Source organism: Schistocerca nitens, chromosome 2 (assembly GCF_023898315.1).
Source record: "Schistocerca nitens isolate TAMUIC-IGC-003100 chromosome 2, iqSchNite1.1, whole genome shotgun sequence".
NCBI classification, from domain to species: Eukaryota; Metazoa; Arthropoda; class Insecta; order Orthoptera; family Acrididae; genus Schistocerca; species Schistocerca nitens.
Genome location: NC_064615.1, coordinates 890872887 through 890900058, shown reverse-complemented (window position 1 = coordinate 890900058; position 27172 = coordinate 890872887). Strand labels below are relative to the sequence as shown.

The window sequence follows — 27172 nt, the reverse complement described above, 5'->3', positions numbered from 1 at the left end:
CTGGAGATGGTCCAAACACCATAGCCTGATAAGTCTGCTTCTCAAGAGTATCCATTTTCCTTAAAACCAGCCATCAAATGTCAGAGTTCTTGGGTTAAACCATCTGTGTGGAAAATGGCATATGCTCTTCTACCAGAGTCCCAAGGTAGCCATTGCGTTGGTATGGTGGATGGTAACTCTTAGCATGGAGATACCAAACAGTGTGTGTGTCAGCTTTTTGGTGAACGCTAAGTCCCAAAGTACTATCTCGTTGTGTGTAAACCATGCCGTCCAGAAATGGAAGCACCTCCCATCACTTTTGACCTCCTTGGTAAATTTAATGCTGGGATGAAATCAGTTTAGATGGTCCATAAATCTGTTGAGAATATCACATCCATGTTTGTCCTTCAGTGCAGCCAGCCTGAGTGTTTGAAAATAGTCTTTGACTACGATATATCATTGCCACTGGTGTTCTACTAAGGACGGCACCACCAGCCCAGTCTTGGAGGATAATAACTGTGATGGGTGGTGCATGCACTGTGTACGGTGCAGAGGCCTAGGACAATCATTTACATCCTTGGCATCAGTTTTTGGTGGGACTCAGCAGCACTCTCCTGTTGATGGCAGACAGAAGGAGTGCCGAAATATTGAATCGTGTTGATTTTAGGATCCGGCAGCAGACCCAACGAGACTTTCAAGAACTATTATGCGGGAAAACTTACATCACAAAATTTTCATCTTGTATCCAATATAGAAAAACTTATTGAGTATTAAAGGCGACAGAGAAAGTGAAGAGGATGATTATGCTGCTGCTGCTGCTGCTGCTGCTGCTGCTGATGATGATGATGATGATGATGCAGTGCAAAAGGATAGTGATGGAAGGTTGAATTTATTGAAATAAATTGAAAAAAATATTCCAATTCAGAAACAAGTGATAAATTCTGATCACATTTGCAGAATCAACATAAATTTTCTATGTGCATTCGTGATGTTGAGGATGCTCATAAGTCATTTAGTGGTAGTGATAGATATCCAGTTTAAATTGCATCTTCTGCTTTGAGGAAATAGAATGTTTAATGCTGCAAAAATGCTTATTTTTCCAAAAACAAAATTTTCTTTAAGGTTTAATCAAGCTTTTTATTAACTGTTAGAAGAGTCTTAAGTGGGGCTGCACAGAAGAAAGCTTTCCAAGAAGAATTCAGCTTAAAGGCAAGTGCACCAGAGATCCACTAACTGCTGTCTCAGCAAAAGAAGAAACAAAGTCTCTCTCCAAGAATGTTTTCTCGTAATGAAAGAGTTTACCAGCTGTTCCTATATTGTCAGCGACTTGTTATTCGAGTATGTGGTCACAAAAAAGAAGGTGATTCAGCTCCAAAACTCATACTTTAAGGTGCTGGAAATGTGAAAGAGTTTAAGGAAAAGTGAGGCATTATGAAAGAGCTTTAAAGTCATTGCAGAAACAAAATGACAAAAGCTATAGCACTCAAAATTTTGAAAACTCCAATAAAAAGATACTAAAGACTCAAGAAACAGAAACACTTAAAAGCACAGCTAGGGATCTACACAGAAAGTGTTTCAACTGTGGTGCAAATGGACACAAGTCAAGTGATTGCAACCTAAGAGCAAATTATTTAGGCCATATTTCATCTGTGTGCATCAAGGAGTAGAATAATCTAAATATGACTAGGAATTCATAAGTTATTAAGAATATCGTTAACAGTTATAAATTTGATGATTTCTAAATACATAACTGAAAGGTACAGGTGCTAAATGACTGTGGTAGTCAATTTATTATGAAAAGATGTTAATGAAGCAGTGAATGCTCCAAGATTGAAGGATACAGTTGTAATCTTTACAGGAATTGGGAAAAACTTTGTCTCTCAAAGGGATATTTTACAGTTACTGTTGAGATTGATGATGTGAAATTTGAAACAGGTGCTCGTGTGGTTTCTGAAGAAACTATGAACATAGATCAGATTGATGTCTTAATAAACAAGGACAGAATTAGTATTAGGAAACCAGAAGGGGAAACTCATCCCGCATGTACCAGTATAGCAGACAGTCCAGAATTAAAAATGAGACAAAGGAACATATTAAAGATTTAGTGACTAATTACACCCAATAAAGTCAAAGACTTCCGACATCACAAAGATTATCACCAGGGTTGACAACCAAGTTCAAGTATGGCGTGATTGAGGAATAATTGAACCAAATTCATCTGAGTATATGTGTTAGGCAGGTCATAGTTGTAAAACAGAAGATTGAAGAGCATTATGTCTTTATAGATTACGGAAAATTAAACAAAATTACAGTGAAAGATTGTTACTCGTTGCTCCTTATTGCAGATCCACATAAACAATAAGATGACTGTGTATTTTGCATACTAGACCTCAAGAGAAGATTTTTTTCTGATTGATGTTTAAGAGGGAAACTGAAGGTATATCAACAGTGTAGGAAAAGACAGATTGCTACTTACCATAAAGAAGGCACATTAAGTTGCAGACATGCACAATTAAGACATTTACATAAAGCTTTCAGCCACAGCCTTCATCAGCAAAAGAGAAACACACATCACTAATCCACATATGACCACCAACTCCAGCATCTCGGGTGAGAGTGCTGAAGATATTATACTGAAGGAATAATTCATTTGTAACATTCTGGCCTTTCTAGTTCAAGAAAGTTCATTTGGAGTACCAGATTAGCCTGCAGTATTCCAATGATATACAAGAATGTTTTCTGACAATGTAAAATCATCAATGTGCTGAAGGAAAGACACATTCTGTTGAAAGAAATGAAGAGAAAATGGAACAGGATTATTATATACTCCTGGAAATTGAAATAAGAACACCGTGAATTCATTGTCCCAGGAAGGGGAAACTTTATTGACACATTCCTGGGGTCAGATACATCACATGATCACACTGACAGAACCACAGGCACATAGACACAGGCAACAGAGCATGCACAATGTCGGCACTAGTACAGTGTATATCCACCTTTCGCAGCAATGCAGGCTGCTATTCTCCCATGGAGACGATCGTAGAGATGCTGGATGTAGTCCTGTGGAACGGCTTGCCATGCCATTTCCACCTGGCGCCTCAGTTGGACCAGCGTTCGTGCTGGACGTGCAGACCGCGTGAGACGACGCTTCATCCAGTCCCAAACATGCTCAATGGGGGACAGATCCGGAGATCTTGCTGGCCAGAGTAGTTGACTTACACCTTCTAGAGCACGTTGGGTGGCACGGGATACATGCGGACGTGCATTGTCCTGTTGGAACAGCAAGTTCCCTTGCCGGTCTAGGAATGGTAGAACGATGGGTTCGATGACGGTTTGGATGTACGGTGCACTATTCAGTGTCCCCTCGACGATCACCAGTGGTGTACGGCCAGTGTAGGAGATCGCTCCCCACACCATGATGCCGGGTGTTGGCCCTGTGTGCCTCGGTCGTGTGCAGTCCTGATTGTGGCGCTCACCTGCACGGCGCCAAACACGCATACGACCATCATTGGCACCAAGGCAGAAGCGACTCTCATCGCTGAAGACGACACGTCTCCATTCGTCCCTCCATTCACGCCTGTCGCGACACCACTGGAGGCGGGCTGCACGATGTTGGGGCGTGAGTGGAAGACGGCCTAACGGTGTGCGGGACCGTAGCCCAGCTTCATGGAGACGGTTGCGAATGGTCCTCGCCGATACCCCAGGAGCAACAGTGTCCCTAATTTGCTGGGAAGTGGCGGTGCGGTCCCCTACGGCACTGCGTAGGATCCTACGGTCTTGGCGTGCATCCGTGCGTCGCTGCGGTCCGGTCCCAGGTCGACGGGCACGTGCACCTTCCGTCGACCACTGGCGACAACATCGATGTACTGTGGAGACCTCACGCCCCACGTGTTGAGCAATTCGGCGGTACGTCCACCCGGCCTCCCGCATGCCCACTATACGCTCTCGCTCAAAGTCCGTCAACTGCACATACGGTTCACGTCCACGCTGTCGCGGCATGCTACCAGTGTTAAAGACTGCGATGGAGCTCCGTATGCCACGGCAAACTGGCTGACACTGACGGCGGCGGTGCACAAATGCTGCGCAGCTAGCGCCATTCGACGGCCAACACCGCGGTTCCTGGTGTGTCCGCTGTGCCGTGCGTGTGATCATTGCTTGTACAGCCCTCTCGCAGTGTCCGGAGCAAGTATGGTGGGTCTGACACACCGGTGTCAATGTGTTCTTTTTTCCATTTCCAGGAGTGTATATTGTATTTTACAGACTATAAGATGCACCTTAATTTTTAAGCAAAATTTTAAAAATAATTACATTATTACCATTTTTATTATTAGATTGTAAAGCCACACTAAAAAACAATTTCTTAGTTTATAAAACTGAATGGACCGATAAAATCCCTGAAAATCATCATCTGAACTTACTTCTTCTTCTTGGTCATCATCATTGTCCTCTTCATATATCAGATGGTCTTCATTGCCATGCCACAGTTCTTGAGATATTAGACAATAATGTTTTTTTTTTTTTTTTTCACTCTACACCATGACTTTTATCCAATGACACAACTGTTTGATTGTAGGTCATTTTAAAGCTCCCTTTGGTATGAACTCATGTTGGGGTTTCATCCATCATCCATTTGTTCCATTGCTCTCTCATACACACTTTAAATGGTTTATTTCCCAAGATATCAAGAGGTTGCAGCTGTGAAGTAAGTCCTCCAGGAATAACAGCAAGCTCTGTATTTTCGTATCTCAATTTCTCTTTCACTGAATTTTTCAAATTACTTCTAAACTTATCTAGCACAAAAAAGAGAACTCTTCCTCAAAAAAAAAAAAAAGAAAAGAAAAAAAATTAAAAAAAATAGAACTCTTCTTCAACAAAGCACCTCTCCTTCTCTCCATCCGTTAATCCATAATTTCTTACCAGCCTTGTCCATCCAATCCTTGTCATGTATGTGAACACCACCACTTGACAGTATTTCAGAAGGTTTTGGCATGTTTTGCACTTGAAAATAATCATCGAATTAAGGTTATTATCATCAACACAACATGAAAGGACAATAGTGTAGTGCATTTTTTCATGCCCACTTGTTTTTATAGACAATATTAGCCCCTTTCATGGCAACAGTTCTGTTACTTGGCACATCAGATGTCAGAGGAGTTTCGTTCATATTCGCTATTTTGCTTAGTTCCACACTGTTTATCTTTCGGTATTGAATAATACAGTGAGGGAAGGATAATATTTTCTCTTCAAACTCTTATGGCGTTCCGTAAAAAAATGTTGGTTTTAGTTCGCATGGTAAGTCCACGACACTTCATAAACCTGTAGCACCAACCAGCTCTACTCTTAAAGTCTGTTAAGTTCCACTATTTGAATCATTTTTGTATTAATTCCAGTGCCATTTTGATGATGTCTTTGAAGCCATTTCAATATGTCGTTTTCTAGTTTCGGCTATTTTGCATTGAGTCTTATACTTGCACAATATTTGTCGCCTCTCTCTTTTTTAAATAGCCTGCCAATCGCGAATGGTTTTTTCTGTCGGTGGAGGGCTGAAATGCTGTTCTGTTTCTGTGTTCTTTTGCATATGCTGTTACTTTCAATTTATAGCTGGCATCATATGAATACCATTTAGTTTTTTCCATTACGCCACCTATTAACAAAAATATTGTTCTGTAGCTATTCGGACAGCTGTTGTCTCATTTTTTGTCCATTGTTCATGAAGTTTTTATGCTGCCCAATGGATTTTTTTAAGCCATGTTGGGGGAAGTTCACACCATTTCTGGGAAAAACTTCAAATTTTCTTCGTGCTATTCTGTTTTTCAGCTCCTTTGATACTTCCATGTCTTTATACTAACGACTCTGACCACAATCTGTTGGTTATGAACTGTAGATTAAAACTGAAGAAACTGCAAAAAGGTGGGAATTTAAGGAGATGGGACCAGGATAAACTGAAAGAACCAGAGGTTGTACAGAGTTTCAGGGAGAGCATAAGGGAACAGTTGACAGGAATGGGGGAAAGAAATACAGTAGAAGAAGAATGGGTAGCTTTGAGGGATGAAATAGTGAAGGCAGCAGAGGATCAAATTGGTAAAAAGACAAGGGCTAGTAGAAACCCTTGGGTAACAGAAGAAATATTGAATTTAATTGATGAAAGGAGAAAATATAAAAATGCAGTAAATGAAGCAGGCAAAAAGGAATACAAACGTTTCACAAATGATATCGACAGGAAGTGCAAAATGGCTAAGCAGGGATGGCTAGAGGACAAATGTAAGGATGTAGAGGCTTATCTCACTAGGGGTAAGATAGATATTGCCTACAGGAAAATTAAAGAGACCTTTGGAGAAAATAGAACCACTTGTGTGAATATCAAGAGCTCAGATGGAAACCCAGTTCTAAGCAAAGAAGGGAAAGCAGAAAGGTGGCAGGAGTATATAGAGGGTCTGTACAAGGGCGATGTACTTGAGGACAATATTATGGAAATGGAAGAGGATGTAGATGAAGATGAAATGGGAGATATGATACTGCATGAAGAGTTTGACAGAGCACTGAAAGACCTGAGTTGAAACAAGGCCCCCGGAGTAGACAACATCCCATTAGAACTACTGACAGCCTTGGGAGAGCCAGTCCTGACAAAACTCTACCATCTGGTGAGCAAGATGTATGAGACAGGCGAAATACCCTCAGACTTCAAGAAGAATATAATAATTCCAATCCCAAAGAAAGCAGGTGTTGACAGATGTGAAAATTAGCGAACTATCAGTTTAATAAGTCACAGCTGCAAAATACTAACGCGAATTCTTTACAGACGAATGGAAAAACTGGTAGAAGCCGACCTCGGGGAAGATCAGTTTGGATTCCGTAGAAATGTTGGAACACGTGAGGCAATACTGAACGTACAATTTATCTTAGAAGAAAGAATAAGGAAAGGCAACCCTACGTTTCTAGCATTTGCAGACTTAGAGAAAGCTTTTGACAATGTTGATTGGAATACTCTCTTTCAAATTCTGAAGGTGGCAGGGGTAAAATACAGGGAGCGAAAGGCTATTTACAATTTTTGCAGAAACCAGATGGCAGTTATAAGAGTCGAGGGTATGAAAGGGAAGCAGTTTGTTGGGAAGGGTGTGAGACAGGATTGAAGCCTATCCCCGATGTTATTCAATCTGTATATTGAGCAAGCAATAAAGGAAACAAAAGAAAAGTTCGGAGTAGGTATTAAAATCCATGTAGTAGAAATAAAAACTTTGAGGTTCGCTGATGACATTGTAATTCTGTCAGAGACAGCAAGGGGCTTAGAAGAGCAGTTGAACGGAATGGACAGTGTCTTGAAAGGAGGGTATAAGATGAACATCAACAAAAGCAAAACGAGAATAATGGAATGTAGTCGAATTAAGTTGGGTGATGCTGAGGGAATTAGATTAGAAAATGAGACACTTAAAGTAGTAATGGAGTTTTGCTATTTGGGGAGCAAAATAACTGATAATGGTCGAAGTAGAGAGGATATAAAATGTAGACTGGCAATGGCAAGGAAAGTGTTTCTGAAGAAGAGAAATTTGTTAACACCGAGTTTAGATTTAAATGTCTTAAAGTCGTTTCTGAAAGTATTTGTATGGAAGTAAAACGTGGACGATAAATAGTTTAGACAAGAAGAGAATAGCAGCTTTCAAAATGTGGTGCTATAGGAGAATGCTGAAGATTAGATGGGTAGAACACATAACTAATGAGGAGGTATTGAATAGAATTGGGGAGAAGAGTAGCTTGTGGCACAACTGGACTAGAAGAAGGGATTGGTTGGTAGGGCATGCTCTGAGACGTCAAGGGATCACCAATTTAGTATTGAAGGGCAGCGTGGAGGGTAAAAATCGTAGAGGGAGACAAAGAGATGAATACACTAAGCAGATTCAGAAGGATGTAGGCTGCAGTAGGTTCTGGGAGATGAAGAAGCTTGCACAGGATAGAGTAGCATGGAGAGCTGCATCAAACCAGTCTCAGGACTGAAAGCCACAACAACAACAACATACTAACGAGTGTCGAATGCTTTAACCATGGTCCCCATAGTCATGTATAACCAGTTTCATAATAAGGTAGTGAGACCAGTGGCCAGCGATAGATATAGAAAGGGCTGTTGCAGGGATCAGTTCCACTATATCAAGGACTAAGGTTTCAAAAGTTCCTGCGAGGTACAGTTTGAAGAGATATATTTGGTCTTCATACTTACACACTCTTAGCACTTGGGAGACAATTTTGAATGCGATCTTCTACACCTTTCTTTCATTGTGTCCACTAGTAATGCCCTGCAACATGTGCCTGTGAATCGCTTTTCCCATTATGACATGCCTGTATGCAATCATTAAATAGTTGCAGTATGCACTTGGAGAGTCTGTGGAACTGCTATCCATCCTCAAAGAGCCATTTTCATACATATATGATAATTTTTTGTAATACAATGCAGCGATGTACCCAGTTTCTTACACTCGACATCAGATTCTTGTGCTTTTTTAATTTACTAAAGAGCATGCTATTTACTTGTAAGATCTTAATTTTGCTGCACAAGGCACCTGCATTCTGATTTACCTTGCCTGGATTGTGTTTGGCTGTGTAGTCATATTCACTGTGTTTTGAGGTCTACCCTCAAAATTCCTGGGATCTTTTAAACTTAAACAGCCATTGTAGAGCAGTGTCGTCAGTAATTACTGTGAACTGTCATCAGTATAGGTAACACCGAAAGTAATGATTGTCAAAAGCAATTGCCAGAAGTTCCTTTTATGGTGTGCTGGTAGTTTACTTGGTTTGATTCAGCCGGTGCAGTGAGTAGCCAGTTGGTTTTTCTTTGGCATCTTGTGTTTGACTTAATGTGCAGCCTACAGGGAAGTTGCTAGCATCTCGTAACAAAATAAAAGTTTGCTCAAAATCCAGATATACCAAAACAGGTGAATTTGGAAGAACTTCTTTCACTTTTAACATGGCACTCTCACTGTCCACTGTCCAGACAAAAGGAGTTCCCTTCTTTAATAATTTTGTGAGAGATTTCATTGTGACTGCATAGTTCTCCATGAAACGTCAATAGTAATTTGCTAACTCAAAAAAAGTTTGCAATTTTTTAAGATTTCTGGAAGTCTTCCACTGTGTCTGTTAACCAAGGGTCTGGGTAACACAGTCTGCTGAAATTCCAAGCTCTAGATACTGCATTTGTAGTTGCACAGTAGCGGTCTTTTTCTAATTTAGATTAGTGTCACTAACATGAGTTAACACATTTCAAAGTTGCACTGCACACCCTCTCATTGCACTTGAAAACACGATTATGGCATACAGGTACACTAGAAACAGCTTTAAAACCCATAAACATAAATCAGCTAAGTGTCCAAATGTGGTAGGTGCATTTCAGAAGCCAAAGGGCATCCTTATGTAATTGTAAAGCCTCGAGGGCACCACAAAAGCTGTTTTTTCATTATCTTTCATAGCTATCAGTATTTGACATAACTGTTTTGCACATCTAAGGTACTGAAAAATTTATGTTTGGCTGGGTGATTCAGAGAATCATTGATTCTTGGAGGGGGATAAATACTATGTGTTGTGACCTTATTGACAAGTTTTATGTCTGTGGAAATGTGATAAGGCTTTTCTCTCTTTTCCATTTCTTGTTTTCTTGGGGACTGTAACTCTAGATGACACCCAAGAACTGAAGGAAGGTTCTGGATAACAGGGAAACTGCTTCTAGTATATGTGAAACATTTTTCTCTGACACGAGCTGCAGGTGATAAGTTCTGGAATATGATTTGCGGATTATAGGTTTAGCATCCTCCATAGGATTCTCGTGATACATTAAGAAGGGTGCTGGAAGTTAGTTCCTTTCTTAAAACAAAGTCGCGAATTTTGTTAAAATGTGTACAACACATCCTGATCTACGTTCACAGGTATTCAAGGTTCTTAATTTCTCCTTTTGTATGTAAGGTAACTGAGATGGAATTTATGTAAACTGTTCTTTATGGTTGTTTGTTTTCTTGGTGTGACTAAGAAAATACCTCCTCTAAGAAAATCTTTCTTCACTTCTATCCAAAGACTTTTTCCTATACGACCTGATATAGCTTTATTTGACTTTAGTGGTATGGTACATGGTTTGTGCATTGTCAGAACATGGTCATTTGTTCTGGACTCTTATCACATCCAAATAGTGGGAACATTGCCCAAATTGTGGACATTTCTTCCAATTTGTGCTCCATGCGTTTGGAAGTTTCCTATTCCTTGAAAATGGCACAGGCAATCGTTGTCAAAGATGACATGAAAAACGTTATCATAGTTCCACAACATTTTGCATGTAAACAGCTATCTCCATCTGTCTATTTCCAGTTCGACATTTTGCAAACTTACATTTTTATTAGGTTGCTTTCATGTCTCAGTGTTTGGTTGAAATTTTGCAGTTGATTCGAAACTGACCTCCCGATAAGATAGAGACTGGAAATTTTCAATATAGCTCAGAACTGATGACAGTGCAGTAGTTGGGGGAACCACCTGCCTACAGTGGGGGTGGGGATGAAAACAGGGTGCCAAAGCATAACACAGAACACCACTGGTCCAAATGGAGTTCCTGCACAATGGCTCTGCATAACAGATTGTGCCACAGGCCCTAGAAATGCAATATGCATAAATAACCTGCTACAGAAAGAATCTGTGACATCTCATTCGATTTATAGGTGAACGCTAAAAGAGCTGAAGCAATTCCTATCAAATTGAGCACACATTTCACTTGCAATCTGGAAAAAAAATTACTGTGGTAATAAGATACCTCCCCCTTCCCCTCACCCACCCAGTACATCTGCAGCTGAGGATATGGGTGAAACAAGGTGCCATAAAAGCACATCTCAGAGATGCCTGGAGCAATTTCAACCAAATGTGGTATCTACACAACTCATCTTACTATATACAGTACTCATTTTACTATGTTTTTATTAACTGACTCTCCTGGCTGGCTGCTGTCTGTTTGGTACAGATTTTTCAGTTGATTTTAAAGTAACTTCCTGATGAGCTAGAGACTTGAAACTGTCAACATAACTCAGAACTGGGACAAATATTAACTCCTTTCTTGTGTATTGTGTGGTGGTTTGTACTTTATTTACTACTGTCATTTCTTGATGAGCTAGAGACTTGAAATTAACAACATAGCTCAGAACTGGATGTCAGTGCAATATTAACTCGCTGTCACTAGCGTGTGACAGAGGTTACTTTGTGTACCACTGCCATGGTCCCCCTTTCCTGTTCCAGCTGTGAATGGTTTGCAGAAAGAATGTTTGTTGGTAAGCCGCCATGTAATCTTGAATCTCTATAATTTTTACCTTCACGGTACGTTTGCAATACATGCATTGAAGGAAGAAATATATTGATTGAGTCAATTGAAGAGAACCTTAAATAATCTTGAAATTGATTGAAGAATTTCGCACACACAAGACTAACAGGCAAAAAATAATTATTTGAATAAAAATAATTTTTAATATACAGCAGAGTCCCACTAATCCGAACCCTGAAAATCTGAACGTTTTAGTTAATCCGAACATAAAAAATGTTAGTCAAAGTATGGAAAACTGTGCGGTAATTTGCTGTACATACACACTGTTTTAATTTACACAGTACAGTAAACACATATTAGAAAAATTGGCAAGAAAACAGTAGGTGTAAACAATGCATAACAATGAAAGAAAAGCTGTCAAATTTACTAAAATACAGCGGACATTTTATCCTCACTTTTTAGATGACAAAAACTCAGTCTTTTTTTGGTGTAATGAAGACAGTCTGTTATATGACACGTAGTTGCTCCATCGTCTCAGAAACATCAGATCAACATGTGTGGCAGTGGACTGTTGCTCCAAATAATGTAGTGTGAGATCAAGGGCTTCTGCTGCATCACTGTGGGCATCAGCTCTCCTTTATCGCTTTCAGGCTCATTGTCACTTCTGTCACAGCAAGTCCACTTCTTCCTGGTCTTGAGTCACAGCAGCAACTAAATCAGCGTCAGTAAGGTTCTCCACACATGCCCCATCTGCTGCCGTCCACTCATCTACGTCTCCTTCACTAGCTTCTATACATCCAGGGATTGTTTGTATCATTTGTAGTAGATTTTCCTCTTCATTTTCAACTAGGTTATCCTGAAATTCAAGAGATGTCCACAGTTTTCTCCACGATTTTCTAAGAGTTTTCTGAAATATTCTGCCATGTCTCAGTAAACATCATCCTTCACGTTGGTCTTTTTTATTTTGTCCACTAAAGGATGCTATCATCTTGGATCATCGTTCTTAAAAATTGTTTTGTGTAAATCAGTAAAAATGTTTGCAGTGCACCCTGGCCCATCGACTATAGAACTGGTGTAACATTCGACAGCAAAAACTTAGCCACAATTTCTCCATCACATAATTCCTTAGTGCTGTGGTGAGATGGATCAAAAGGATTGCACAGGGAGACAAATGATTTTCCTTAGAAAGCCTTCGAACAGAAGGAACAAACTGGCCATGAAACAATTCTTTGAACAACATACCATCCATCAATGCTTTTTTTCTGGTTGCAATATTATACAGGCAGGGGTTCATCCTGCAGTTTTAAAGCTCTAGGCCTAGCAGATTTGCTGATCAGCGTTAAAGGCAGCTTGTGATTACCAGCAGTGTTGCTGCGCACTAATAAAGTCACACAATCTTTGCACATTTTAAAACCAGGAGCATGGTCTTCTGCTTTTGATGCCAGGCTTTTTGTTGGCAATGCCTTGAAATTAAGGCCAGTCTCATCAGCATTATAAATTTGTTGGGGAAAATACTTCCCCTCTATCATTTTTTTCAAACTCACCCATGTATTCCTTCGCTACATCACAGTCAGATCAAAGCTTCTTTCCAGTAATTGTTAGCGGACAGATTCCATAACGTATTTTGAATCTGTCCAAACAACCCGTACTCGCACTAAAAGACTCACCATTCATTAACTTGTTCAGGTAAACAGCCTTCTCCTGACCCAGTCCTCCACTCAAAGGAGTTCCCCTCTCTCTTTCCTGCGTAAACCAAAGTAAAAGAGCTTCATCCACTTTATCACACTGAGGCAGTTTCAAAGTATGCCAAATTTCGAGTGTTTTTCCCGAAGATGTTGCACAGGACTGTTCAAGCTTCACTCGGTTCTTCTTCCAATCACAAATGGTTGCTTTACCAACACCCAGTTCTGTTGCCAGTTTAGATACATTCTTACATTGTCTATCCACTTCAAAGCTTTCAGGTTTTCTTTGAGAGTTAACGTGTTAACGTCGTAAGTTTCCATTCACTCATGAGGAAAATACGTACACCACTACACCTGAACAAATACAATACAACTGTTGCACATGCCAGCGATAGATAACTAACATAACCAAGCACTTTGTCAGCCAACTGGCAGTGAACTGACCTCAGACACTACAAAGGTCTCAACAATAATAAGGGCAGGGAGTGAGTGAGCCACACAACAAGGACAGGGAGTGAGTGAGCCATTGTTCCCACACTTGTTACCATGGTGTACCTACTTATCTGCTCGGTATACTTCATTCTAGAAAGTCGTCACCATAATTCCGGCTAATACGAACAAATTGGTAAACCGAAGAGGTCCAGTCCCAATTAGTTCGGATTAACGGGACTCTACTGTAGTGCCTTTTTATGTCTGACTAAAAATTATTTTCCACTTTTTAGTCTGATATAAAAATGTGTTATGTTAAAAATTTATTACTATTTCAATAATTATTCTGATATAAAAATACACTCCTGGAAATGGAAAAAAGAACACATTGACACCGGTGTGTCAGACCCACCATACTTGCTCCGGACACTGCGAGAGGGCTGTACAAGCAATGATCACACGCACGGCACAGCGGACACACCAGGAACCGCGGTGTTGGCCGTCGAATGGCGCTAGCTGCGCAGCATTTGTGCACCGCCGCCGTCAGTGTCAGCCAGTTTGCCGTGGCATACGGAGCTCCATCGCAGTCTTTAACACTGGTAGCATGCCGCGACAGCGTGGACGTGAACCGTATGTGCAGTTGACGGACTTTGAGCGAGAGCGTATAGTGGGCATGCGGGAGGCCGGGTGGACGTACCGCCGAATTGCTCAACACGTGGGGCGTGAGGTCTCCACAGTACATCGATGTTGTCGCCAGTGGTCGGCGGAAGGTGCATGTGCCCGTCGACCTGGGACCGGACCGCAGCGATGCACGGATGCACGCCAAGACCGTAGGATCCTACGCAGTGCCGTAGGGGACCGCACCGCCACTTCCCAGCAAATTAGGGACACTGTTGCTCCTGGGGTATCGGCGAGGACCATTCGCAACCGTCTCCATGAAGCTGGGCTACGGTCCCGCACACCGTTAGGCCGTCTTCCACTCACGCCCCAACATCGTGCAGCCCGCCTCCAGTGGTGTCGCGACAGGCGTGAATGGAGGGACGAATGGAGACGTGTCGTCTTCAGCGATGAGAGTCGCTTCTGCCTTGGTGCCAATGATGGTCGTATGCGTGTTTGGCGCCGTGCAGGTGAGCGCCACAATCAGGACTGCACACGACCGAGGCACACAGGGCCAACACCCGGCATCATGGTGTGGGGAGCGATCTCCTACACTGGCCGTACACCACTGGTGATCGTCGAGGGGACACTGAATAGTGCACGGTACATCCAAACCGTCATCGAACCCATCGTTCTACCATTCCTAGACCGGCAAGGGAACTTGCTGTTCCAACAGGACAATGCACGTCCGCATGTATCCCGTGCCACCCAACGTGCTCTAGAAGGTGTAAGTCAACTACCCTGGCCAGCAAGATCTCTGGATCTGTCCCCCATTGAGCATGTTTGGGACTGGATGAAGCATCGTCTCACGCGGTCTGCACGTCCAGCACGAACGCTGGTCCAACTGAGGCGCCAGGTGGAAATGGCATGGCAAGCCGTTCCACAGGACTACATCCAGCATCTCTACGATCGTCTCCATGGGAGAATAGCAGCCTGCATTGCTGCGAAAGGTGGATATACACTGTACTAGTGCCGACATTGTGCATGCTCTGTTGCCTGTGTCTATGTGCCTGTGGTTCTGTCAGTGTGATCATGTGATGTATCTGACCCCAGGAATGTGTCAATAAAGTTTCCCCTTCCTGGGACAATGAATTCACGGTGTTCTTATTTCAATTTCCAGGAGTGTATGTTATATTAAAATTTATTTTTATTTAAATAATTATTCCCAGTCTGCTCAGTTTACAACATAGTGGTTTGTGTTTGTGACTGCAAGTTGATTTAACTCATTCACGTACAATGGTAGCAGCAGCTGTCACAGTGTTGTAAATATAACTTGAGACTGTTTTGTAGCTCAGTGCTTTCTATAATAGTTCTGCATCTATACCATTAGCTGGCACTAATTGTATGAATTGTACACTAGTCATAAGTTCGAGTTTGCATGCATTTAGCCTGTGTTTTGTGAGCTCAGTGAGTGAAAATGTACCTGACCCCGACGAGGCTGAGAGAATTCAACATTTTTTGGAAGCAAGTGACTTCAGGGTTTCTATTAATGGTGAAGACTATGGCATTACAAGTGAATCATCATCAAATGCCTAGTGTTTTGGATGACAGGGAAACTGGAAGAATGCAACACAGCATGGTGATGGAAGAAACATTTACCTATGTGACAACAAATGCACTGCAGACTGTTCAAAAGCATTTTATTGCGACTGGGTCAGTGTAGCTAATTATCCTAAAATTAGAAGATACATTGTGACAGTTGAAATAGAAACATCAATTCTGTGGTTTGTGGCACAAAAAATCCTACAGAACTTAGTCATGAATTATTTTCTAGCAACACCGTTTATTGAGTCCATCATAACATAAACAAACTCTTAATGCAGCAAAAAGCCAGAAGCTGGCGACATTTTTCACTGAAACTATCACCGACTTAAAAGACAACTGCATTCTCTAGAAGGTGTAAAATTTGTTACAGTCAACGACATCATCGGGAAATCTGTTTTGAATGTAATACATGTGAAGTTGCCCTTCATGTGACAAATGTTTCACAATATTCCATACACAGCTAAACTATGTGTGAATATTTATGAAGAATTAAAAATGACTCATGTTGCACCACAAACAGTGTAATGATGTGGGAGTGTGTATAGGTGTTGTAAGTCCCTAGACAAATAAATTTCTTCTTGATTAGTAAATAATTGTGTATATGTGAGATACAAAAATATTTTGTCAAAAATTTTCCTACAACAAATCATACATGAGTAGGTTAATGAACAAAACTTTTATCTGTGAGCCTGTATCAATGATAAAGGTAACATATCTACCATTGGTTTTACCTTGCATAGTTATATTTACCGGTAAGCCTGAGAGGTCCTCTCTCTCTTACTGTATTCAGTTTGAGGAAGGAGAATGAAGGGCAGGCGCAGAACCACTCCCATTATTCACTTTACCTATTATTGCATTCTTATATCCATTTCCTGGAGCATTTCGGTAACCTGTTTGGTTAGCCAGTAGATTTCATAATATCAGGCAGTGTGGTCTCTCATGTCCAATCTTTTAATGGTAGCCACATGCCAGTTCCAAATATTCAGGAGCTTTGTGACTTGGGCTTAGCGACAAGTGCAATGCTCTTCAACGGTGAATGTACATCTAGTGAGGTTTACACTGCTGTGGCATTGGAAGAATTGCTGGGCCTCCTGACAGAAAAATGTGATTTGTATGGCCTTCTGTAGTGTGCTCAGTGAAGCACGCTTCACTTCAGCATCTACTTGTGGGTCAATCCCATAAATGAATACATCCACACAGCAAGCTTCTCCTTCATTGAGTTGTACCTCATTGATTTCTTGTTTTACTCCAGTGGGGAAGTGCTCTAAATCCTCCCTGCAATTCTGCCATGGGATGGAAGACTTGCCTCTGTCCTTACCTCCATATCTATCCACTAGTCCTTTTGGAAGGGCATCAAATGTCTTGGTATATCTGAGCCCTGGGTATTTACATAAGTGCAAGCCTATCTTTGCAACGTAAGGTTGGCAAATCCCACTAACACTTTGTGACAGTATTTTATGTACATCAATTAGCTTTGTAAGAAAGTGTGGAAGTTTTTGCATGGTTCACCTATGAGGGTGGGAACCAGAGGACCCAATGAAACATTAATTACAAGCCGGGACAGAACACTGTGAGAACCCCAGAAATTGAGAAACGAGGCTAGCTGGGGGCACAGTGCTGCTATTTAGCTTTGCACTTAGTAATGAGTCATCTCTGCAGATCTTCATTCTCAGCCCGGAGTTGCTCCGTCCATGCTTAAAATTCTGGATCCATCTCAGCTGCCCCTGTGATCTGATGTGTGCATCCCTTTAAAGTATATACATCAAAAGAAGCAAAAATCTTTAATGACAGCTCTCAGTGATGTGTCTGGCAGCATTGACACCAGTAGCATGTTGTTCCTAAAGCTAAGTTTGCGACTTTTGTCTCTTGATAGACGATCATTGGGCAGCAATAGAATGGTGATGCCTGATGAGTGAGTATTGTCAGGGGAGAGAGAGAAGGTAACTCCATAGATCCAGACTCATCTCACAGGAGAACAGAAGTAAAGAGGTCAAGAAGATTAGGTCATTTAGCATCTGCTGTGGGCTGTGCCCTGAGGGAAAAAGTGCTCCACTTGTGGCCATGACCCCAGGAACCCTCTGCCTCACAAGTTATGTGACCCCTGCAGCATGTTTTGATTGGCAGGGTGACGTTGCTGATGGCAGTTAGTCATACTCCAGTGCAAACTATTTGACTCTTGTCACATCAGTGGAAAGGTGACAGACAAAAAATGTGTTGTTTTTTCCAATATCAGTAGTAGATTTGAGGCAGCTACTGCAGAATGTTATTTTATTGGAAAAAGTGGTCAGTGTAAGGTAATTCTTCCCAGAAATGTTATAGTGTAGTGAAAGAAGTCATTAGACTGCTCAAGAACAGAGAGACTACATGCACTAAGGCTTGGAGAATGAAGCAGGAAACCACTTTAAGACTGTCGTTTACAAAATAAGGTACCTTTGCTTTCTAACAGATTCTATTTGCAGATTAGTAATGGTTTTGAGTTTTCTTCCCTATCGGGTTTGCCAACAATGAGATTGCCAATGATACACCCACATACATCTGTTATTTCTTCCATGGCTATCCATATGTGCTTGTTAAATATATAGTGCCTCACACTGTTTAGTCTTCTGGTAACACAAGTCTTTTTTTTCCCCTAAATTTGGTTCGTCAGGAATCCGTTGCCTGGAGTACTTTTGTTGAAATGAACAATATTCGGGCACTTGAAATACATACCATGGAATGTTTGCAGAAACCGTAGTTGAGCATATGTTATGGAAAAATTCATTTGTGGAATTTGAAGTCTTTTTGTACCTGTGTCAAAAGAAATTGCTTCTTTTAGGATTATGTGCTTTGTTCTTTCTGTGCATATCACTATGTACGTGGTGCTGAAGTTGGAAGTTCATAGAGCACCCGATCAGCTTGTTTCATGCACACCACAGAACAATATCTCAGCCAGTACTGAAAGAGTCTTCCCAATATCTTAATTTAAATGATAATTTTGATGCAACTGGAAGTATCATGAATACAGACAGCCATGAAATCTTTTCTTATCGTAAGCACCCGCTGATTTTGAATCGGCTCAAGCACTAGTAGTTGGAAAGTTTCAGGCTGTTAGTCTTTTGTTTGCTCTACTGCCACTTTCAACAGCATACAAAACCCTTCACTACAGACAATAATGGCTACCGCAATGATACTCACAGTATCATTATTGTATGTCCTTTGCTTTTGAAAACTAGAACTCCAAATCTTAGAAAATTAAGTGGAAGTACATCCTTCATAATCAACTCAAAGTGCAGTCAGCCATGTTTTATCACAGTAGAATTTTATTTTTAGAGATAATTTACTGTCTGTCTTCAACTTTTATGGTTGTTCCAATTCAGATATTTTTCTAACGGAGCAGTCTATTGGGTAGATGGGAAAGTATGAAGAACAGTAAAAAAAGGGATAATAAGTGATTTTATGTAGCATACAGTTAAAATACATAAAACCACATAATTGTAATGCAATATGTAATGATAACATGAATAGTCAAACAAGATAGAAATCAGCAGTCTGTTGCAATTCATTCTGTACTTTATTGCAGATCTAGATTTCAGCACAGTATAGCTGTTATCAGTGTGTATGAAGTATGTCATGTAGACTCAACAAGCTAGTGAATGGCCATTTTACTACACAACCATAATTTAATTCACTTAGTTTGAATTAGCTGTGTACATGCTAATGTCGTGTAGTAACGCGTGATGAGTCTTCATGACTCACTTTGTATGCACTGATAACAGCAATACTGTAGCTGAAAACTAGATCTGCAATAACGTGCAGATTGAATCACGAATCACTTCCTTCCTGTTTTAATTAAACCACAGTCGTTGTGAACAAACGGTCCCCAATGGAATCCTACATGATGAAATATACCATTGCAGGAAACCTAATTTATGAACATTTACAGTTTTCCTATGTAGAAAGAAAGAAAAGAATATGCAATTACATAAAAATCTGGACTCTTAATCATAATATTGGCAAACCATTATTGGCAACATGTGAGAGGAAAACTTATATCCATCGTCATCACTACCATGTTCCATTTAACTGAACCAACTCTCTCAAGTTCTCTTGTTGTTAAGTGACTTTTTTTGTACTTCAGTAGCAGCCTTCTTCCATTAGAAAGTAGACATGAAAAGCTGGTGAAGTGGCTTGCTTAAACAAACCTTGGTGAAGGATTCACTCCTCATCCATACTTGTGACTGGCATGATATTAATATACTTCGGACAGTAAACCATCTTGTGGTCTACAAGGTGTGTTATAAAAAGTTACATGCAATGTCTGAGTATGTTCCCAACCATCCATTAGCAGTGTCATTGAAGTACCACTCACATAGAATCTTCTACATGTTGTCTTTCTTCTAATCCAAAAGCTTCAGGTCAGTGAATAGTCTAAAATGTGAACTATTTTGAGGAGTACACACCGATAACAATGTTGTAAAATAATGTGCTTTTATTTTGTTCGTTCTGATTAATCACGAAAATGAATAGCCATTAAAATGTGTGCCAGAACTACCAGTCGTAACATACAGTAACTGATCTACATGCAACTTGTACACCAAGTAGGTTCGGTTAATGTATGCTGAAATCACACACTACTATTCAGCTTTGTGTTTTGAGCACTTCAATCACAAAATCCAAACATTATGACACTACTCATAGTGACATGACATACTTCATTGAGCTTATCGTCTCATCCATAGATTGGATCACCATCAACAATGCATAATATGTTCACTCCATTTGATGCTGTAGGGAGATTTTGAATGCTGTCCTGGACAGTAATACAAAAATGTGGCGATCAGTGGCTCTTCTCAATCAGAATTCTGATCGTTTGACGCAAAAATTAGTCTACTTTGCTTATTTTCATTCACTTACGTCATATGGTACTATAGTTTGAGGTGATTCTTCCCATCCTCAAAGGATATTTTTGGCTGGGAAATGGGCAGTTCGGGCAATAAGTGGTGTAAGTTCGCGAACCTCTTGTTGACACCTGTTCACTGGTCTAGGTATTTTGACATTGCCTGCCTCCCACCCTCCCTCCCTCCCTTATATATATTTCTACTGTCATTTCTTGTTAACAGTATCAGCTTATTCCCAAGAAGTAGCAGCTTTCACACAGTTAATACTCAGCAGAAATCCAATCTTCATGTGGATCACACTTCCTTAACTCTTGTGCAGAAAGGTGTGCAGTATACTGCTGCATCCATTTTCAGTAAGCTACCACAAGAATTCAAAAATCTTAGCAGTAATCCAGGCATTTTCAAATTAAAACTGAAGAGTTTCCTCATGGGTCACTCCCCGTATTCTGTTGAGGAGTTCTTTGAAAAATTAAGCTGATTCTTATATTGTTGATTGCATTTGCTTAAACTTATGGCTTGACTTTTTTGGGTTCATAAACATTTTATTTTATCTGTTATTGCATTTATGTTGTAATTTCATGTACTGACATGTTCCATGACCTTGGAGATTTGCTCCTCAATTTTGTCCTACGGAACTAGATGTGTAGTGTAAATAAATAAATAACATAACTAATTTTTAATCCAGGTGGTCACTAGAGACTTAAAATATGTTGCCCATGTTACCTGCCAGGATGAAAATAGTAGTCCCTGAAACAGAGGCATTCGACATCACTTTAAAAAAGTGAAGTTCATACAAGCTCAAAATTTCCTGTACACAACATATTGCAGCAAGCAAGGGTTATTGCTTGTGGAATTTTTGCCCCTGGGTAACAAACACAATCAAATCTGAGATCTATTGAGAGACCTTAATTAAAACTTGTTGCATAATTCGAAACAAAAAGATGCGGCAAGCTCAGTAGATGATTTTGCGTTTCAGTGCCCATTCGCATATGACCTTACAAACAAAATATGAGTATCTCATCACATCTGCAAATAGCTTGATTACCAGTGCCATTTGATTACTAACTCCATTTTATCTGCCATCACCAGTATAATAGTAGATGCCAAAATAGCTATTCTGTAGTAGTTTGCAAAGTAGGTGACAGATTTGTAAGTGAATGGAATTAAGAAATAGGCTGATGGTTGCAAGTGCATTATGGTGGACGTTATATTGAGTAGATTACAGTATAGGCTCTCGTGCAGTGATAAAATAGTTCTAAAAATCCATTTGCATTTGCTTAATATCAACTGGCACTTACTTTTTTTTTCCAAAGCATCCCTCAATGTTAAAAGTGTAGGTAAACTTGTTTCAGTATGTGTGTGTGTGTGTGTGTGTGTGTGTGTGTGTGTGTGTGTGTGTGTGTGTGCGCGCGTGCGCGCGCGCGCGCGCGCGCACGCACGCACGCACGCACGCACGCATGCATGCTTGCGGTTTTCTTAAATTAAACCTCCGTCTCCCACATAGCTTTTGCCAATATATTGTGCCTTGAGGGGTGCTGTTTCATACTAAATTGCCAGTACTGCCAGACAAAGTCATTCATTACTCAGACAATGCTGTCAGAGAGTGCTTCAGAAACCCCCTTGCAATCAGTATTTTGATCTAACAATAATACTGCTAAAGCCTTTGACCTGGATGAGTACTGTTTCAAGTGCAAAATATCTACCAATATTTTAATACCGCCTGTTTGAATGGTGGTTTCTAAAATTAGTATTTACTGTGTAAGAGTTTTGTACATAATATCTATTTAATTATGTTTCATTATTTTATATAATGAATACATTGTTGGTTTTACAGGAGAAAGCAGCGAAATACAGAAGATTCTAACATTACTGCAATCTAACCTACAAAATGTACAGGGAAAGAGACGAATATTCCTTTCAAAAACAGACCTCGACTCACTATCAATTAAAATAGAGTTTGTCTCAAAACTTCTCGAAACTGTGAAACTCTTTCATAAAGCTTTGAATGGAGAACCATGTAAAAAACTTATGAAGCAGTTTGACAGGCTGGTGTATTTGATGAGAACAAGGAATATAAATATGAGTCAACAGGAAGTAAATGATTTCAATTTGGAAGTAAGCAGATTCATGAGAGGAGCTCAGTTCCGCAGTATTGAGAGCAGCGATGATTTCAAATCATCCCGATCTAATGATGTTATTAAGGATTTACACAAAAAAGCTTTGCAAGTAGTAAAATCTATTGAAAGTTACACACCAGCAAATGACCAAAAACTGAAAGAAATTTTGGATAAATTGAACAAACAGTTGAAGGCTGTTGCCCCACTTGATATTGAAACAATAAGGAGAGAGATTGTGAAAGCAGTAGGTTTAACACCTGGTCATTGGTACAAATGCCCAAATGGACATTACTATGCTATTGGAGAATGTGGAGGAGCAATGGAAGTAGGAAAGTGTCCGGATTGTGGGGCACGAATTGGTGGTAGTAGCCATCGGTTGCTAGACGACAATCGTCATGCTGGGGAACTTGATGGGTCAACACGCCCTGCTTGGGGTTAGAATTGATGGTGGCAGCCGTTGGTTGCATAGTAACAATAGCCTCGCTGAGGGGCTTGATGGGTCAGTGCATCCATCTTATCGTACTATGTGAACATTTTTTTTCATGGGAACTTTTTTATCTGTAAGCATGAACTTTATTTATGTATGGTTAATGTAGATTATGTTGTTATAAGCCTATGCCCAAATTTGATGATAACCTAAGACTGCATCAGTGTGAATATTATTTTTACAAGTATTTACTTTTTTATGCTGTGTGAACTGTAACTGGTTTCCTGTATGAAATGAAGCAACTTATTTTAATCATTGTATGGTGAATGTAAATAGCTTATTAGATTCCACCAAATGTCTGTGCCTTTACTTGTGTGATACGTAGGGTAGCAGTATTATGTGCAATGTTTACCACTATATGAAAATCAAGCACTTGTACTAATTAAAGAAAACTGAAAGACATACTATTTTTTGCGTTCCTGAAACTTGATATTATTAAAGTACTCTTCCTCTTACAACATTAAATTTAAAGGTGTACTGACACATCACCAGGACATACTATGATGTATTAAAAGATTATGTAGTAATACAAGTACCTGGGACATAAAAAGGGAGCAAGCTGTGCTTTTGTTCCTAAACAGAAAAATAAACCTAATCAGTTGTCTTACAGATAAAAGACCAAATTAATCAACTGGTGATATGGACCAAAGAAAAAGTAGAATACACACGGAAAAATACTGATGGGCAAATGGTATCTAAATTTTAATGTTTCATTTTAATTGACTTAATCTTAGATGTGCTGCATCTACAGGAGAAGGGGGGGGGGGGAGCTTATAGTCAGATGAATTTTAAAAGAAAAAATGAAACGTGATTCTTGCTCTCTTCACTAATTTCATTACAACTAACAAGTGTCTCTCCTTTCAGGAGTTAAACTACGGACGGTCATAAGGCTGATATCTTCAACAAGAACTGTATTAATATCGCCGGGTGGGGTAGCTGCGCGATCTAGGCACCTTGCCATGGTTAGCGTGGCTCCCCATCAGAGTTTCAAGTCCTCCCTCGGGCATGGATGTGTGTGTTGCCCTTAGCAAAAGTTAGATTATATAGTGTGTAAGCCTAGGGCCCAATGGCCTCAGCAGTTTGGCCCCATAGGAACTTACACAAAATGAATATCTGAATATATAATCATGCATTGTAGACACCATTTTTTCCATGAAATTCTTTCAGAGGTGCATTGTTTGTCAGTATTACTGTAGTGAAAAGAAGCAATATGGCTGCTGCAGTGAGTAACATGGCTACAGATGCAGGGATTCCTAATTTGCATTTGCTGCAGTGAGTAACATGGCTACAGATGCAGGGATTCATAATTTGCATTTGCAAGGAAAATTAGTGAATAAAAGTATTAATGAAACAGAGATTTTATATGTATGTAGAGATCATGGGCCAGTAAATAAGGTGGAAAACTGTATAACAATGTGCTGCTGCTTAATGCATATTCCAGACCTGTATGACCTCAGTAGATGAACCAAGGATCAGCGCAAAGTTGGAAGCTTTGTTGTTGTCTGAAAGATGCATTACCATTGAAACAATTGTCAGAGGTTGGTACTGCTGTAGGATCAGCTCACAACATACTGCATGTGGTAAAAGTATTGGTCCAGTGGAGCAGGGAGCAGCATATGACATCTGCAGTGGAGATGTTGAAAATGTCCACAAACAAGAGAATGAATTTTTCAACAAACTCATTACAGTGGACAAATTTTGAGTTCACCATCTACCATCCAGAAATTAATGCAAACAATTGGATTTTCGAGGAGTTATCCTCACAAATTATGCAAGAAAGAGAAATCTGTGGCCTTAGATCAAACAGGGGTCTCTGTATACATAAATGATCTGTCAGGCAGGGTGAGCAACAATCTGCGGCTGTTTGCTAATTTTGCCATGGTGTATGGGAAGGTGACATAGTAGAGTGACTGTAGGACGATAAAAGATGACTTGGACAGAAATTCTAGTTGGTGTGATGAATGGCAGCTTGCTATAAATGTAGAAAAATTCAAGTTAATGCAGATGAATAAGGAAAACAATCTTGTAATGTTCAAATAAAGCATTAGCAGTGTGTTGCTTGACATAGTCACATTGATTAAATATCTAGGCGTAATGTTGCAAAGCAATATGAAACGGAATGAGCTTGTAAGGACGATAGTAGTGAAGGTGAAATGGTCGACTTTTGGGAAATTTTAGGGAAGTTTAGCTCGTGTATAAAGCTATAAAGGAGATCACACATAGAACACTTGGGTGACCCATTCATGAGTATTGCTGGAGTGTTTGGAACTCCCGCCAGGTGGGATTAATGAAAGAGATCAAAGCAATTCAGAGGCATAATTCTAGAGTTGGTATAGATATCTTCAATCGACATGCATGTATTACAGAGATGATTCACAAGCACAAATCTGAATCCCTGTAAATATGACAATGTTCATTTTTGCTGCAGGCAATTTATAGATACATTAAATCATGAAATGTATCCGCAAATTGCGAACACAGTACCAGCACAGCTACACAATTTATTAGAAATAAATGGAAAGAAAATTTGTGCCAGACAGGAATTAGAACCTTAATTTCCCACTTTATGCAAACAGATGCCTTAACCTGTTTGGCTATCTGATCACAGGGAGGTATGTATTTAGTTTTATTGTCAGATTGCCTTGGATTTGGCATGAAATACATTATTGCGGTGTCCATATTTGACAGTGTCTGTAAGGTTTGACATTACATTCCTTCAGACATCCATGTATTAAATTTTACAGATTCTTGTCAAATACAGACACTGCACTAACACATTTTGTGCCAAAGCCAAGGCGGGCTGATGATAAAATTAAGTTAGTCTGCTTGTGTGGGAATCACATAATTGAGCAAGCACTGTGGGAAACAGACATTGGGATACATGGAAGTTTGGGTCTGTCCATGATGTTATACAGGTAATCAAAGCAGATATGGCGGCCACTTGCATAAAGTTGGAAATACTGGTCAGAGTCCCGGAAGTGGCTGGTATTGCTAACATTTTCAAAAGGTCTGTGGGGACGGGGACAGTAAGGCATATCAGAAAGTGGCAGAAGATAAACCTTATGGGCCTAGAGTCAAAATTAATAAACTGGAATGTATAGGACATGTACAGAAAAGAATGGGATCACGACTTCTAAAGATATGTAAGGAAAAAAAGTTAGGTGGTAAAGGGGGCCTGACAAAGGCTGACATAGACAGGATCCAGACTTATTATGGTATGGCCATTAGAAATAACTGCAACAATGTAGAAGCAATGAGGAGAGCCATCTGGGCTATATTCTTTCATAAAATTTCAACAGATGAGGAACCACAACATAACCTTTGCCCAAGGGGACCTGACAGCTGGTGCAAATTCAACAACCCAGCTACATCTTCCAGCTATAAGCACAAACATTCAATTCCAGAAAAAATCCTGCTAGCTGTGGAACCCATTTTCAGAGACCTTAGCCAACAAGAGCTCTTGAAAAAGTGTCTCCATGGAAAAACTCAAAACCCAAATGAAAGTTTGAATTCTGTCATTTGGACAAGGCTACCAAAAACTGTTTTCGTTAAGGGGGGGGGGGGGGGGGGAACACTAAAATTTCGTGTTCATGATGCAGTGATGTGCTTCAGTGCTGGTGTGTCAAAGAAGTCTGATGTATTAAGACTCTTGCGAACAAAGGATGGTATCAATACTGAAAGGGGACTGAAAGAGATTGACATGGACCGTATCCGTTATGCTGATATTTCTGCAGGAAATGCAACCAAGGAGGCCTGGATAGCCAGAAGATCAAAGAAAAGAAGATAAAGATCAAGAAGCTGAGCCACAGTATAGCCCTGGAATGTTTTAAAAGTGTGTGTGTATGACATTGTACATTACTTTCTTGCATGTAAAACTTTAATACCACTTTTCTCAAAACTACATTTTTTGACCTTCTGCTACACTTTTCTCAAAAACTATGACTGCTACAGTCATCAGACTTATAGTATCTCTTGTTAATACAACGATGATTAATTAGATAAAAAAAATAGACCAGTAGTCATAAAAAGAACAGATTTACAAGCTCCAAGGTGTTTAGAAAAGTTTTAATTTTTTGTCTTATAGAACAAAAAAATGATTACTCATGAAATATGTAAAATACATT

The 27172-nt window shown here is 40.0% G+C and overlaps 1 protein-coding gene across 2 annotated transcripts in view; it reads left to right on the top strand.

Moving 5' to 3' along the window:
- Window positions 1-23450, top strand: part of LOC126237203 (NFX1-type zinc finger-containing protein 1-like) — a 291063-nt gene extending 267613 nt beyond the window's left edge. For both annotated transcript variants that reach the window (XM_049947084.1, XM_049947083.1), the window contains one exon: window positions 22279-23450. In XM_049947084.1, the coding sequence (XP_049803041.1) occupies window positions 22279-23000 (722 nt within the window). In that variant the 3' untranslated portion in view covers window positions 23001-23450. The remainder of the gene's footprint in view (window positions 1-22278) is intronic.
- Window positions 23451-27172: the final 3722 nt, after the last annotated feature.